The following is a 12,950-nucleotide window of genomic DNA, read 5'->3' on the forward strand; positions in this document are numbered from 1 at the left end:
AGGCTTTGGAGGAAGTACATCTTTGTGTGCTTGAGAGAATGAGCGACGAAGAAGCTGACTTAAAATACTCGACGCATAGCCATATAGTTGACAGCGAGTAGCACACCTGTCTTGAGCAGGAGCATGAAAAAGGTTGTGGTCGCTGTAATCGAAATCCTACCAGGCTTATCGATTCCGCATGGGGGGACTGTCAGGATTCAGGATACCTTAGCCGGTCAACAATTGCTTTCACAAATACTGTAGGATGCTGCGACCTGCAACGACTGGCACGACAACTTCTGATACCTTCAGAGAATACACTGAGACTCGGATACCATGCTCCGTACAGGTACATTGGTCAGATAAGCGACGCGCCACCGCAGACTTGTGCAGGAAGGTGTTTTCGTATCAAAATCGATGGTTCACGGGCCTCGTCCTGATCCCCGCACGCCGAATGCAGTCCTTACCACAGTAGTTGGCATCTGGGTGTTTATCTCCTCGTTCTTGCCGTGTTTTGTAAGAAGTCAATTGTCTTGCTCGTAACAAGCGTCTACTTGAAGCCGTGGCGCCCTTCAACCCTTCAATCCTTCAAATTGCTCAGAGTGTCCAGTCTGGTGGTTCAGACAATTTAGTTAGCCATGCAAGAATATGTCAGTTCGAGAACTTGGGGGCTAGCCAAAACGTGCCTGGAAGGCGTTTTCGGTGGAGTTCGCTTGGGATTAGAGGCCACTGTCCAGTGACTTTAACTAACCCCGTCAGGCTTGGTGACCCGTCAAGTCGACTTCTTGGATTGTTGCTGGTGTCTCTCGAATCAACGAGTCAGCTTGCAGCCGCTCCCTCCACGAAATCAGCCGCAGGAGGATTACGCAGCCAATATTTTAGTATCTAGGCGTGCTAGTTAACCCCATCTCCGGCTCTAGCTACTCTCCCTCCAGCAGTGTGGACCATCTTTAGGAGGGAGAGTGCGTGCTCAAAGACGGAGGACAACTTGGTCGCCCTCGGGTTGCCATTTTTCCCAACCAGCTTACGGAGTACCTCGTGTCCTTTCCCGGAATTAAAGACTCTGTATGCTGAATGATTGTTTTTGACATTTGAACTTGGCCACCCGCCCGAAGCAAGCCATCTCCCGATTCTTGGGAGGAAACCTCGCCTTGTGAGACGCATTATTATCATTGACACTCGCCCGGCTCTTTTGTACCGTGGTACGAGTACCCAATTTTGAGAACCCGCTTATCCGCCGGTACCTTTCACGACTTACGCCTCCTCCAGCGATCTTGACTTTGTTTGCCTTCGTTGCTGACATCCCGCCGGTCTCGACCGCGAACGAAGTCAAAATTCTCGTGGAGAGAGCCATTGGCTGTCCGCTTTACCGAACGACTCCCACACCTTTGGACCTTGCCCAAAGTCACAGTTCAACCCTGTATCCTCGACTCTGTTGCGCGTCTACAGAACCCCTTACGACTCGAACTGCTTGCCCCTCTCATTACCTGTTCGAACCCTCCTTACGATCGTCTTCACGGTTTCTCCTTGGTCTGGATCGGACATCGAAGCGCGCAGAATGTGCTCCCTGCGGAGTTGATGGAACGAGAGAATAACACGTTCGACGATCCTTTGAGATGTAAAAGACGGACACGCTGGATACGCCGCCATCATGCGGGTCTCAATACGGGAGCAATTGGGGCTTCTGGTCCTTTTGTGCTGTTTGGGCTCACTTATGGTTCTCGCGCTGGCCGTGTGGTTTCAGAACTTCCATTTCATCACGGAAATACGACTGTCTGCGCTTTCTCTAACCGCTTCCCTCAAAGCGGCTCAAATCTCCAGCGCGTTGTTGTTGTATCAGTCGCAGGTGACTTCAGTATCCACCAGAGTCCTCATACAGAGCGCTCTTGGACGATACAATGCAGGGAACAACAGTGCCGAGAACTGGTCCAAGTCCGTGACGGATTTGCAAGGTGCTCTTGCGGATGGCTCTCTCCTAGTGCAGGCGGTGGTATACCCCAATGCATATGATGGCAATGAGACTGCCGTGAACGGGTTGGTCAATGTCACGGCGGACGGAATGGCGCCGGTCAAATTGCCGTACGCAGGCCCCAACGGCTCTGCTGTTTACCTGGGAGATCCAGATGTGGGGTATCCTCCTATGCTCTACCCAAACTTGACATACGGCGCGCCGGCAGCTGGTACAACCGCATCTACAGTGTCGTACATGAATAGGACCATCGATCCTGACAAGCCGTTGTACCTCGGACCTTTGGCCATCAACGACTCCTACTCGTTACTATCTGTCACAGTCGCAATGATCAACAACACCTCCCGCTCTGACATCCTTGGCTGGTTGACGGTGCTGGTAAGCGGCAGCATGCTCTACAATGTACAAGATTCCCCCGAAGGACTTGGGAGCACCGGCGAAACACTGCTCATCGGTCCAGATACCTCTTTTAATCAATTCAAGTCAGAGATTCGAAACGCAACCCCAGCGGAAGCGAATTCGCGGGAGGTCAGATTTATTCTTCCTCCGCACAGCAATTCGACGCTAGGAAACCGCCATGCGGCCAGGGCTTCCATCGCTAATGCCACCAAGCCCTTCCTTATGTCCTCCTACCCAGCGGTCGTGGCAGCGTGGACCAAGAAGAACAAGGACGTTAACAACGCCGGTGCCTTCATTTCGACCCACGACGAAGATGGTACTCGAGTCTCGGCTGGGTATGCCACCATTTCCGACGCCTTGGTCGACTGGGTGTTGGTATTCGAACAGAGTCATGGAGAGGTCATTTCTCCGATCGACCATTTGCGTAACGTCGTCCTCATATGCGTCTTCGCCGTCACCGGCCTCCTGCTTGTCGTCGTGTTTCCTCTTGCACATTATTCTATCACGCCAATACGCCAATTGAGTGCCGCTACCGCAAGGACGGTAGAACCATACCAGCCAGACGATTCCAGCGAATATTCCAGTTCTATGGGAGGACATGGGGCCGTAGAAGCCGAAAGTTTTCAGGAAAGTCCCGATGAGACTCTGGCGCGAAAGGAGGGATTTTTTGGTGCCCTGGCCAAGATTACGAAAACCAGACAGTTATCACGTTCCTCCACACCGAGAAACATGCGGCGGCGAACCTTCAGGATCCCTCGCAAAGTGCCAGAACGGCCACATCTGGTCACTGATGAGCTCACAGAACTGACGCGGACATTCAATGAGATGTCTGATGAGTTGGCAATGCAATATGAGCGCCTGGAAGAAAGAGTCAAACAGCGAACGGCTGAGTTAGAGAAGAGCAAGAAGGCCGCTGAAGCAGCCAACGAGAGCAAGACATTGTTCATTGCCAACATCTCGCACGAGCTGAAGACCCCACTGAACGGTATCCTGGGGCTCACCACTGTTTGCATGAATGAGGATGATCTGGGAAAGATTCGTTCCACTCTGAACACCATCTACAAATCTGGTGACCTGCTACTGCATCTGCTTACTGATCTTTTGACGTTCAGCAAAAACGAAGTCGGGCAACAATTGTCGATTGACGAGGCTGAGTTCCGACTAAACGACCTGAGCTCGCAGTTGCTCCCAACCTTTGAGAAGCAAGCACGGGAAGCACAAATTGACCTCAAGGTCCTGTTTCTCGGTACCAGTGATGCATTTGGAGACTCGTCAGATTTCTCTGGAGAGAAATTGTACGGACCTGTTGGCACGGGGCGAGTTCGAGATATGTGTCTGTGGGGTGATAAAAACCGGATACTTCAGGTTCGTATAATTCGGTCAACCACTCCAGTGTCAATTGCTAACGCCCATATAGGTCTTGATGAACTTCGTGAGCAACAGTCTCAAATTTACACCTGCACATGGTTCTGTCACTGTGCGCGTGCGCTGTATTGGCCTCATGAACAACGTTCCAAGCAGGGCCGGCAGTGCTCGAAAATCATCTCTCAATTCACGAAAATCAAAGTCGTCTAGCACGAGGAGAGTTCGGATGTCCGACACCTCGATTGCACCCGGAGATGCGCCGGACTATGAGAAACCTCAGGACAAAATGCATCACAACAGCAATTCAAATGAAGATGCGAAGCTCAGCATCAACGTCGCTGGCGGGACCACACATATACACAAGGTTGTTGAACGGCAAAGGTCCATGTCGCCGCCACCGATCAACACCAAAGATCTCCACTTCGAGTTCGAAGTAGAAGACACCGGTCCTGGCATTCCGCCCGACCAACAACAAAAGATTTTCGAGCCATTTGTCCAAGGCGATCTCGGCCTGAGCAAAAAATATGGAGGCACCGGACTGGGTCTCAGCATTTGTGCGCAGCTGGCCGCGCTTATGGGAGGTGATATCTCTTTGGACAGTGTCGTCGGCGTTGGCAGCAAGTTCTCGATGCGAATCCCTTTGCGTTATGTTTCAGAGAGAAGTCCGTCAATGGCATCCTCGACGCACATGTCCCACTCCAAGGCAAGCAGTCTTGTAGGCCAGACCTTGCATGATTCTCAAGATCCAACGCCGCAACACCATGCCGGTTCCACGACATCACTGAACTCGAATGATGGTCTTGCAGATGTGCCCAGGATCGTCGGCTTCACTCAGCCCTATGTGGCGAAGGAGACCAAAACGAGCGAGGCTTCCGAAGCAAAACTCAATGAGATGAAGAAGGTTGAGAGTGAGGCCGCACAGAAGGGTAGGAAAGTACGTGTTCTTGTCGCGGAGGACAACAAGGTGAATCAAGAAGTTGTTCTTCGCATGCTACGTTTGGAGGACGTCTATGGTAAGCCTGCTTGACTCTCCAAGCGAAGCGGAACTGACAGGAGTACAGATGTTACTATCGCCAAAGACGGCCAAGAAGCGTTCGACAAGGTCCGCGAATCAATGCTCAGTGGTGCACGATTCGATCTCGTGTTCATGGATGTCCAGATGCCCAATCTGGATGGTATTCAATCAACGAAACTCATTCGTGAGATGGGCTTTTCGGCGCCCATAGTAGCCTTGACGGCATTCGCAGAGAAATCCAATGAGGATGAGTGCATGGCGTCCGGTATGGACTATTTCCTAGCCAAGCCAATACGAAGGCCTGCACTCAAGCAAGTCTTGAAAAAGTACTGTGCGACCATACCGGAGGAGGAGGGCGAGGCGAGTACAAATGCTGTGCCTCGTGTCAAGGTCTCGCCTTCGATAGCACAACAGCTGAATGGGCGTCCTGTGGCATCGAGGCCCAAAAACGCAAGTACCGCAATCATCGATCCTGATGATGTGTCTCCACTGTCATGAAAGTCAGCTTCTAAGATGGCTTGATAGCTGACGAATCCTGCGTGGCTCTGCGATAAATGTGGCAGGAGTGGAAAAATTTTGGTGCAGGTGCCTGGTGAAAGGTGTGACGAATGCCGTCCAAGGAAAAATGGTTCTTTTGATGAATGGGTTGTCAAGTCATGGTCAATGGCCATATGAAAAAGTTCTTCCCATTCTAGGGTTGGGAATGGATGGAGCAGCGTTGGAGTTTCGGCGTGATTTGATGCTGGAAGCGTCTGCATTGAATGGTATCTTGGACTGGATATGAACTGTCTCTGTCTGAAAAAGACTTGACATCGAGTGAAACACCTTTTATTTGAGGAAAGCCCAAGACTCTGCAGTGGTATTACATGTATGGCCAAGATGAAGAATTCGAGTGCAAAATAAAAATAATAGATCCGAGGCCTCAGGCTTCATGCCGCTCACATCCCCAGATCGGCACTGACCATTCAATTAGACTTATTTCCGTGCTGCAAGGGCCGATCGATCGCCAGTCGAAAGGAAAGATGGCACAGATCCGATCCAAAATGGTGACATCACAAGTACTTTCGTAAGACACAGCGTTCTTTTCGGACAACAAGCGTGATAGTCTCGCTCGTGGCAATTTGCCTACCTAGGTAAGGAATTCAAGTTTCTTTCATTTTCTCAAGATCAGGTTCGTTGCGCACACTCTCAGAGCTTCACGGAGACCGAGGCCAATTTCCTTGCAGACAGCTGGCGCCTCAACACCCCCGAACAAAAATCTATCGCTCCTCTCCGTTATGGCACTATTCAAGCGCAAGGCTTGTGACCCTGTTCCCGCGCCCGAACACAAGAGGTTTCGTCCTGGTCGAATAGATGCTTCCCGATACAAAGAATCTACGAATGAAATCAAGTATGGTATCGTCCTACGAAAGTACTATCCCTCAGAAATGATCAACGAGAGAGCTCGCGAATATGGTTTTGGAAAGATTGAACGGCCCATCGAATCATTGGTAAAAGCCACCCATGAAACGCAAATTGAACGTGACGGAATACTGGTCGGAAAGTCAGTCATACATTGGTTCAAGTGTGACACCCGCATCATGGACAATAAAGCGCTTCACATTGCAAGTGAGAAATCCAGGATGCACGGCGTGCCATTGATCTGCCTATATCTGGTTTCGCCCCAGGACTTTGAAGCGCATCTCACCGCGCCAGTCCGTGTTGATTTTATCCTTCGTAACTTGCAGATACTCAAGGACGACCTAGCAACATTAAACATTCCCCTGTATGTCGAGCTCATCGAGAAGAGGCGTAACCTGCCAAACAGACTTATGGACTTGTGCGGCAGTTGGGGCGCCAACCACGTATTCTGCAATGCTGAATATGAGGTGGACGAATTAAGGAGAGAGGCGATGTTGACCAGAACATGCCTCTCAAGGGGCGTCTCCTTCAATGTTGTTCATGATACCTGTGTTGTTGAACCTGGCAAATTGTCAACAGGTGCTGGTGGTCAAATGTCAGTGTACAGTCCATGGCATCGGAAGTGGTGTGCGTTTCTCAACCAGCATCCAGAGCAGCTGGAGCTTTCTCCACCACCAGCGCCCAATCCTGCGACCACAAGAGACATGTATTCAGAGCTGTTCACGTGCATGATTCCCGAGGCGCCCGTATCCAAGCGATTGTCTGAAGAAGAGAAGGCAAAATTTCATGTCATGTGGCCAGCTGGAGAGCACGAGGCCCTGGATCGATTAGAAAGGTTCATCCAACAACGCGTCAACCTTTATCACGACAACAGAAACACTCCTTCTGCCAACGGGACATCAAACCTGAGTGCGCATCTTGCCGCAGGCACGATCGCGGCGCGGACTGTTGTCAGAGCAGCACGGGATGCTGCTCCAAACAAAAAGTTGACCGACGACCGTAAACAGGGCCACTCAATGTGGATCGGCGAGGTGGCGTGGCGAGACTTTTACCGGCACGTTCTGTGCCACTGGCCCTATATCTGGTAAGTCGTCGTCGATTGCGACGGAAAGTAGGCTAATGGCTGTTACAGCATGAACAAACCATTCAAACCCGAATACAGCAACATTGAGTGGGAGTATGACTTGGACCAGTTCAGAAAATGGACAGACGGCCAGACGGGATTCCCCATCATAGACGCAGCGATGCGACAAGTCGCTCAGACCGCATATATGCACAACAGGTGTCGCATGATTGTAGCCTCGTTCCTGGCCAAGGACTTGTTGATCGACTGGCGGATGGGTGAGCGATATTTCATGGAGCACCTCATTGATGGTGACTTTGCCTCCAACAACGGCGGTTGGGGGTTCAGTGCCAGCGTCGGGGTTGACCCGCAGCCGTACTTTCGAATTTTCAATCCATTGCTTCAAAGCGAGAAGTTCGATCCGCAGGGAGACTATATCCGCAAATGGATTCCTGAGCTGGCTGAAATCACGGACAGTAAAGCAATCCATGACCCCTACGGCCGTGGTTTTGGACAGGTTGCCAGGAAGAATGGATACCCGAGACCGATGGTTGATCATAAAATCTCGAGAGACAGAGCGCTGGCGCGGTATAAGGCAGGCATCGGGAGGGAGACAGCTTGAAATAGGCCAATGTGGTTTGCTTCTTCTACCGCAATTTGCCGGTTGTTGTGGCATGTTTGAAACGTATAGTGATGATGACAATAACATACAAGTAATAACTCGTATCCCAACTAGAATTCCTCCGTGATCCGTCGTTGCCGTCCAGCCGAAAAGGCGTGACTGGCCACGCCTAAAAAAACAAAGTGTACCAAGCCTTAACGCCGCAAAGCTTGGTTGTTCAGGTGGCACTGCAGGGACCATTAACCGGTTGGTGCTGAATGTGTGGTGCGTAATAAGGAAGAGGCCGGGGTGTTTGCTTGAATGAAGTACTCGTACTCTTCAGACCTCTTTTCGCGGCGACGAGACTCTAGGGTATCGTGCAGGACGCTCCAGGAACTCTCATTAGTGTCCATCTTGGTCTGGGCAGCCTGCATGATGATGCGGGGCTCTTCTCTTCTTCTCTAGAGTCTGCTACTCGTAGATAAGGGCCAAAATGGAGGGAGGGGCACGCGACAACCTACCATGTCTTACGTGGCTTCCTCCACCAGACCAGGGCCCTTAGGCCAGAAAGTTGGGACCTGCTGGGGGACCTTCACCCACCGGCACGAGCAATTTGAAAAGATCTCGGAATTGTACGCGTATGCTTGCATCAAAGCGAACAACAAGAGTCAGTTGCGTGCTTTGGGTTTTGTTTGTCTGGTTTACTCACTCTGTTTGTTTGATCGTACCATCATTGTTCTCGTCAACTCTGTCACTTAGGTGCATTGTACGGCTGCTCTTTCTCGACAGAATAAACAAGTCCTTATCTCTGCTGCTATTTCCGGCTCGAGCATCTCACCGCAGCACCTACTCCGTCATTATCTCCCCAGGGTCGCCCTACCTACGACGATTCGTTTATCTTTCTTCCTCCAACTTAGCCTCACTGGCCCCCAAAACTCATTTTCTTTTCGACCGGCGCCTCAGGCCTGCACCTTGATAGCACTGCCGAGAAGACCTTGTGCGGGCTGCCCATTTGTCTTCAGCCTGATCGGCTTTGCGTTCTTCTTTTCTATTCTACCGCCTTTGTCCTGCCAGAAGTACTTCAATGATGCGGGATGTGGCATGAATTGGACAGTTGAACATTTGTAGTCACCGGCGCATGCGAGCACACGACCATTTACAATTAATTGTCTCGGAACCTTCTTTGTCTGACCTTTGCAGGCCAAAGGAGCGACAGTCCCTACGACGCCGTGGTGTCCAGTCTTGTCCCGCCAGACATGCACCACCACGGAACCAGCAATGATCCTTGATACTGCGGCAAAGTTTTGCCTTGCTGTTCTTCTTCTGCTGCCGCTATCGCACCATCAGACATTCGCCCGCGGCGACGCAGACTTCCTCGATGTGCGTACGAACCTCGACCGTGATCGAAGTGGAAAAGGTGGGGACCCCAAAGACAAATACTTCCACGAGTCCGTCTTCCATCCTCACTACGATGGTCGCTTTGCCGCGACTCAACTGGGCAAGGAAGATCGACTTCCGCACCTCACAACGCTCATGCAGACGTTTCTAGCTACCATGGCAGACATTGGCGCCGAAACTTGGATCATGCACGGGACATTGCTTGGTTGGTGGTGGAACCAAAAGATACTGCCATGGGACTCGGATATCGATGTGCAGGTGTCGGAGAGGACCATTGCTTTTCTGGCTAAGTTCTACAACATGACCGAGTATCATTTTCGGCTTCCTGGCGTGAAGAACGGCCGGACTTACCTGCTCGAAGTCAATCCGCACTACACCATTCGCGGTACCGAGGACAAACTGAACGTTATTGACGCAAGGTGGATCGACACCGACACTGGCCTGTTTATTGACATCTCCACCGTCCGAGCCAACTACACCGCCAGAGCCGAAGGAATCGAAGGCGCTCTCATGTGCAAAGACCGACACCATTACCTGGTACGTGACATTGCGAGAAACGAACCTGCCTGCCAGACTGACCATCTTGCAGGAACGAGACATATTCCCTCTCCGCGATAGTTTCTTCGAAGGCATTCATGTCAAAATACCATTCGAATATGCATCTTTGCTGGAAGAGGAGTATGGCAAGAAAGCTTTGACACTCACAACCTTCGAACAGTAAGTTGCTTGTGTTGAAGAAAACATCGGGTAGCGAGCTTACTGACACAATTCACAGCCACAAGTTCAACCAGACAAGCAAACTATGGGAACCGATGAAGACTATAGGGAGACCCGCGAGGAAACGACCACCGTCGCGAAGACCACCATCTGTACCCTGAACCACTGTGACTGTATAGGACGACAAGATCTGCATTTACTGGTGTCCCTGCATAGCGACGGTGTTTGGATGTTATCATTAGCCTTTTTTGCGTTCAGAAGGCATGGGCAGGGTTTCTGTCGCAAAAAGGATGGTAGTGGTTCGCATGTTTGCAGTAGTGTACCGACGCCGCACTGCTGGGGCATTGTGTCAGAGACCCTATGATCACGAATGCAATGTGCATACTGCGGCTGTCAACCCATTGCACTGGAGGCTGAGACAGTGGTAGTACAGAGTACTTACTGTAAACGCCTTTCTATGCACAAAGCACCGAATATTGAAAGGCGGTCAGCAAGCCTAAAACTTATTGGAGAAACTTCTTCCCCCAAAAACCAGCCAATATTGCGAACCCCGCCCCCATTTGCTTGCCGTGCTTGCCGTCCCTCAGTCGCGCTTTCTCTCAAGCCATGCCGTCCTCTTGTCACAGCCACCAGAGAGGTCATTGGGCCAATAACGAGGTCGTTACATCGATCATCATGAGGTCAAGCAAAGACAGTGGACCCCGGCCACACTGCGCCGCGCCCTATGCGGAGTACAACGCTCGTTCGTGACTATGAGTAAGGCCTGCGGCTTTGTGAATTCTCTTGCTTCCCTCATTCCATCCTTACCAAAGCGTAACAACCGCGGTGCAGAAGACTCCAGCTCCATGGCTCTGCGACGCTGCCACACATTCCAAAGCCATGGTCAAGGAAGCGAAACGGGCACCGCAGCTGCCCAAGCAGCAACTGCTGATTCTTGCCGTATGCCGCTTCGCCGAACCCGTCGCAATGACCTCGGTCTATCCTTACATTGTGAGTCGAATGCTCACCATTACCACCGGTCATGACTGACTGCATCCAGCCTGAAATGATTCAGTCGTTCAACGTACGGGATGACAAGGTCGCCAAATGGGCCGGCCTCATGTCTGGCGTCTTCTCGCTGTCCCAATGTCTGACAGGCATCGCCTGGGGCAGAGCATCCGATCGATTCGGCCGCAAACCCATCATCCTTCTCGCATTGACCTGCACCATGATATCCAGTGTACTATTCGGCTTCTCCAAGAGTTTGGTGTGGGCATTTATTGCAAGATCGATGCAAGGACTGTCAAATGGCAATGTTGGGATTATTCGGACTGCTGTCGCAGAGTTGGTTCCACAGAAAGAGCTACAGCCTCGCGCATTCAGTGTGATGCCGTTGGTATGGAACATTGGCAGTATCTTCGGACCTTCATTCGGCGGTTCTCTCGTACATCCTGTCGAACGATATCCGCACTTGTTCGGGAGACTGAAATTGCTCGAAAAATTCCCGTTCGCGCTGCCGAACATGCTGATCAGCGTCTTGTTCTTGCTCGGCATCACTTCCGGCTTCCTGTTCTTGCACGAAACACTCGAGGAGAAGAAGTCTAGTCCTGATTATGGCCTCATGTTGGGAAAGCTTCTTGCAGCACCATGCACCCGACAGCGACGACGAAGAAGGACATGGTCCACCAACGAAGAGGAAGACCCGTTTCTTTCTGGTACATCGAGTGAGATGTCATCTCCGGTATCGAAACCAGGAACCAATGTGCCTCCGAAACAACCGCGCTGGGCCGACGTTTTCTCCAGACAATCCAACATCAATTTGCTTGTGTACACGTTTTTGGCCATGCATTCGGTAGCCTACGATCAGCTGCTGCCCATTTTTATGCATTACCCAGTGCAATCTTCAAAGGATCCACAGGTGCATCTGCCATGGAAATTTGCTGGCGGGTTTGGAATCGACTCGAATAGGATTGGGCTCCTGTTCACCATCTACGGGGTCTTCGGCATGCTCATCCAATTCTTCGTTTTCCCTACATTTGCAAGAAGATATGGAGTTTTGAATTGTCTCAAAGCGTGTGTTTTGACATTTCCTTTCGTTTACTTAGCGACGCCATTTACGGCGCTATTGCCGACTGACGGCTCAAGGCAGGGCGTCATGATAGGCTTGATGTTAGTCAAAGGCTTTTGTGGCATATTTGCATTCCCCTGCTCGACCATCCTCCTCACAAACAGTGCAGCTAGCCTCAAAGTGCTGGGCACACTCAACGGTGTCGCTACCAGCATCTCTGCAATTGGTCGTGCGGCTGGGCCTGCATTGGCCGGTGCCACCTTTACAGCGGGGGTTGACATTGGGTACGTGGTCATCTCTTGGTGGACACTGGCTGTGGTGGGCATTGTTGGCGCTGTGCCAGTGTGGTCTCTAGTGGAAATGGAAGGGTTTGGTGGCGGCGAGGATGAAGATGACGACGATGAGGACGACGAGATTGACGACGTCGTGTTCGGGGATCCGGCGGACCCAAATTCGAAAAGTTCAGCGCTGCAGACTGGTGGCACTCACGCTAGGAAGGCTTCAGCTGCAACGGCATCCTTCGAGGACGTCTTTGACGACGAGTCTCCATCGGAAAGCAGACAACTAACGCCTGCGACGTCGAGAGGATCACGCGATCCATCACGTCGTGCCAGTCTCCAGCTGTCACGGGTTGCAAGTCCCATAGGTTTGGGACCAGGCGTCGTTCCTCCTGGCGCTCGGAGATATAGCAGTGATTTGGGTGCAACAAGGAGCGGCTTGGGACCGGGTGGTACAAGCTATTACTGAACCAGGCAGATTGCATTCCGCAAGCATGCACGTGGAAGAGAAGCTCTATGCATTCGTCTCGGCTCTGGACATAAGCCACAGCGGTGCTAAATCCAGTGTCCTTCATAGAATCTGTGGGTTTTACCAGGATTAAAGGCAGCACCAGAATAGGCTAGCAAAGCACCTGCAAGCATGACAGAACCCAAAGGCTACCACCCGAGTCCAATGCAATGACTTTTAGTCAGTGTTGTGTGATTGATGTATATCGAC

At 51.4% G+C, this 12,950-nt stretch overlaps 4 protein-coding genes across 4 annotated transcripts; all 4 read left to right on the forward strand.

The window, feature by feature from the left end:
- Positions 1–1,482: 1,482 nt before the first annotated feature.
- EDD37DRAFT_180168 (osomolarity two-component system, sensor histidine kinase SLN1) lies at positions 1,483–5,390 on the forward strand. The gene is made up of 3 exons (XM_062809949.1): positions 1,483–3,712; positions 3,765–4,725; positions 4,774–5,390. Exons 1-3 carry the CDS (start codon positions 1,631–1,633, stop codon positions 5,223–5,225), a joined length of 3,495 nt encoding a protein of 1,164 aa, XP_062666310.1. The 5' UTR covers positions 1,483–1,630; the 3' UTR covers positions 5,226–5,390.
- Positions 5,391–6,004: 614 nt separating this feature from the next.
- EDD37DRAFT_659817 (deoxyribodipyrimidine photo-lyase) lies at positions 6,005–7,813 on the forward strand (the record flags this gene model as incomplete). Its single annotated transcript, XM_062819060.1, has 3 exons — positions 6,005–6,071; positions 6,099–7,212; positions 7,261–7,813. The coding sequence occupies 3 exons, from the start codon at positions 6,005–6,007 to the stop codon at positions 7,811–7,813; spliced, it is 1,734 nt and encodes a 577-aa protein (XP_062666311.1).
- Positions 7,814–8,919: 1,106 nt separating this feature from the next.
- Positions 8,920–10,173, forward strand: EDD37DRAFT_180276 (LicD family-domain-containing protein). Its single transcript, XM_062809951.1, has 3 exons — positions 8,920–9,727; positions 9,780–9,907; positions 9,966–10,173. The coding sequence occupies exons 1-3, from the start codon at positions 9,071–9,073 to the stop codon at positions 10,066–10,068; spliced, it is 888 nt and encodes a 295-aa protein (XP_062666312.1). The 5' UTR covers positions 8,920–9,070; the 3' UTR covers positions 10,069–10,173.
- Positions 10,174–10,686: 513 nt separating this feature from the next.
- On the forward strand, positions 10,687–12,833 carry EDD37DRAFT_180288 (major facilitator superfamily domain-containing protein). The gene is made up of 2 exons (XM_062809952.1): positions 10,687–10,897; positions 10,947–12,833. Exons 1-2 carry the CDS (start codon positions 10,787–10,789, stop codon positions 12,699–12,701), a joined length of 1,866 nt encoding a protein of 621 aa, XP_062666313.1. The 5' UTR covers positions 10,687–10,786; the 3' UTR covers positions 12,702–12,833.
- Positions 12,834–12,950: the final 117 nt, after the last annotated feature.

Source organism: Exophiala viscosa (genome assembly GCF_022695815.1).
Source record: "Exophiala viscosa unplaced genomic scaffold EDD37scaffold_13, whole genome shotgun sequence".
Lineage (NCBI taxonomy): Eukaryota > Fungi > Ascomycota > Eurotiomycetes > Chaetothyriales > Herpotrichiellaceae > Exophiala > Exophiala viscosa.

Coding starts and splice junctions, on each gene's coding strand:
- EDD37DRAFT_180168 (XM_062809949.1), top strand. CDS start 1,631: ATGCGGGTCTCAATACGGGAGCAATTGGGGCTTCTGGTCCTTTTGTGC. Junction 3,713..3,764: donor ATAAAAACCGGATACTTCAG/GTTCGTATAATT, acceptor ACGCCCATATAG/GTCTTGATGAACTTCGTGAG. Junction 4,726..4,773: donor ACGTTTGGAGGACGTCTATG/GTAAGCCTGCTT, acceptor ACAGGAGTACAG/ATGTTACTATCGCCAAAGAC.
- EDD37DRAFT_180276 (XM_062809951.1), top strand. CDS start 9,071: ATGATCCTTGATACTGCGGCAAAGTTTTGCCTTGCTGTTCTTCTTCTG. Junction 9,728..9,779: donor AAGACCGACACCATTACCTG/GTACGTGACATT, acceptor ACCATCTTGCAG/GAACGAGACATATTCCCTCT. Junction 9,908..9,965: donor ACACTCACAACCTTCGAACA/GTAAGTTGCTTG, acceptor CACAATTCACAG/CCACAAGTTCAACCAGACAA.
- EDD37DRAFT_180288 (XM_062809952.1), top strand. CDS start 10,787: ATGGTCAAGGAAGCGAAACGGGCACCGCAGCTGCCCAAGCAGCAACTG. Junction 10,898..10,946: donor CCTCGGTCTATCCTTACATT/GTGAGTCGAATG, acceptor GACTGCATCCAG/CCTGAAATGATTCAGTCGTT.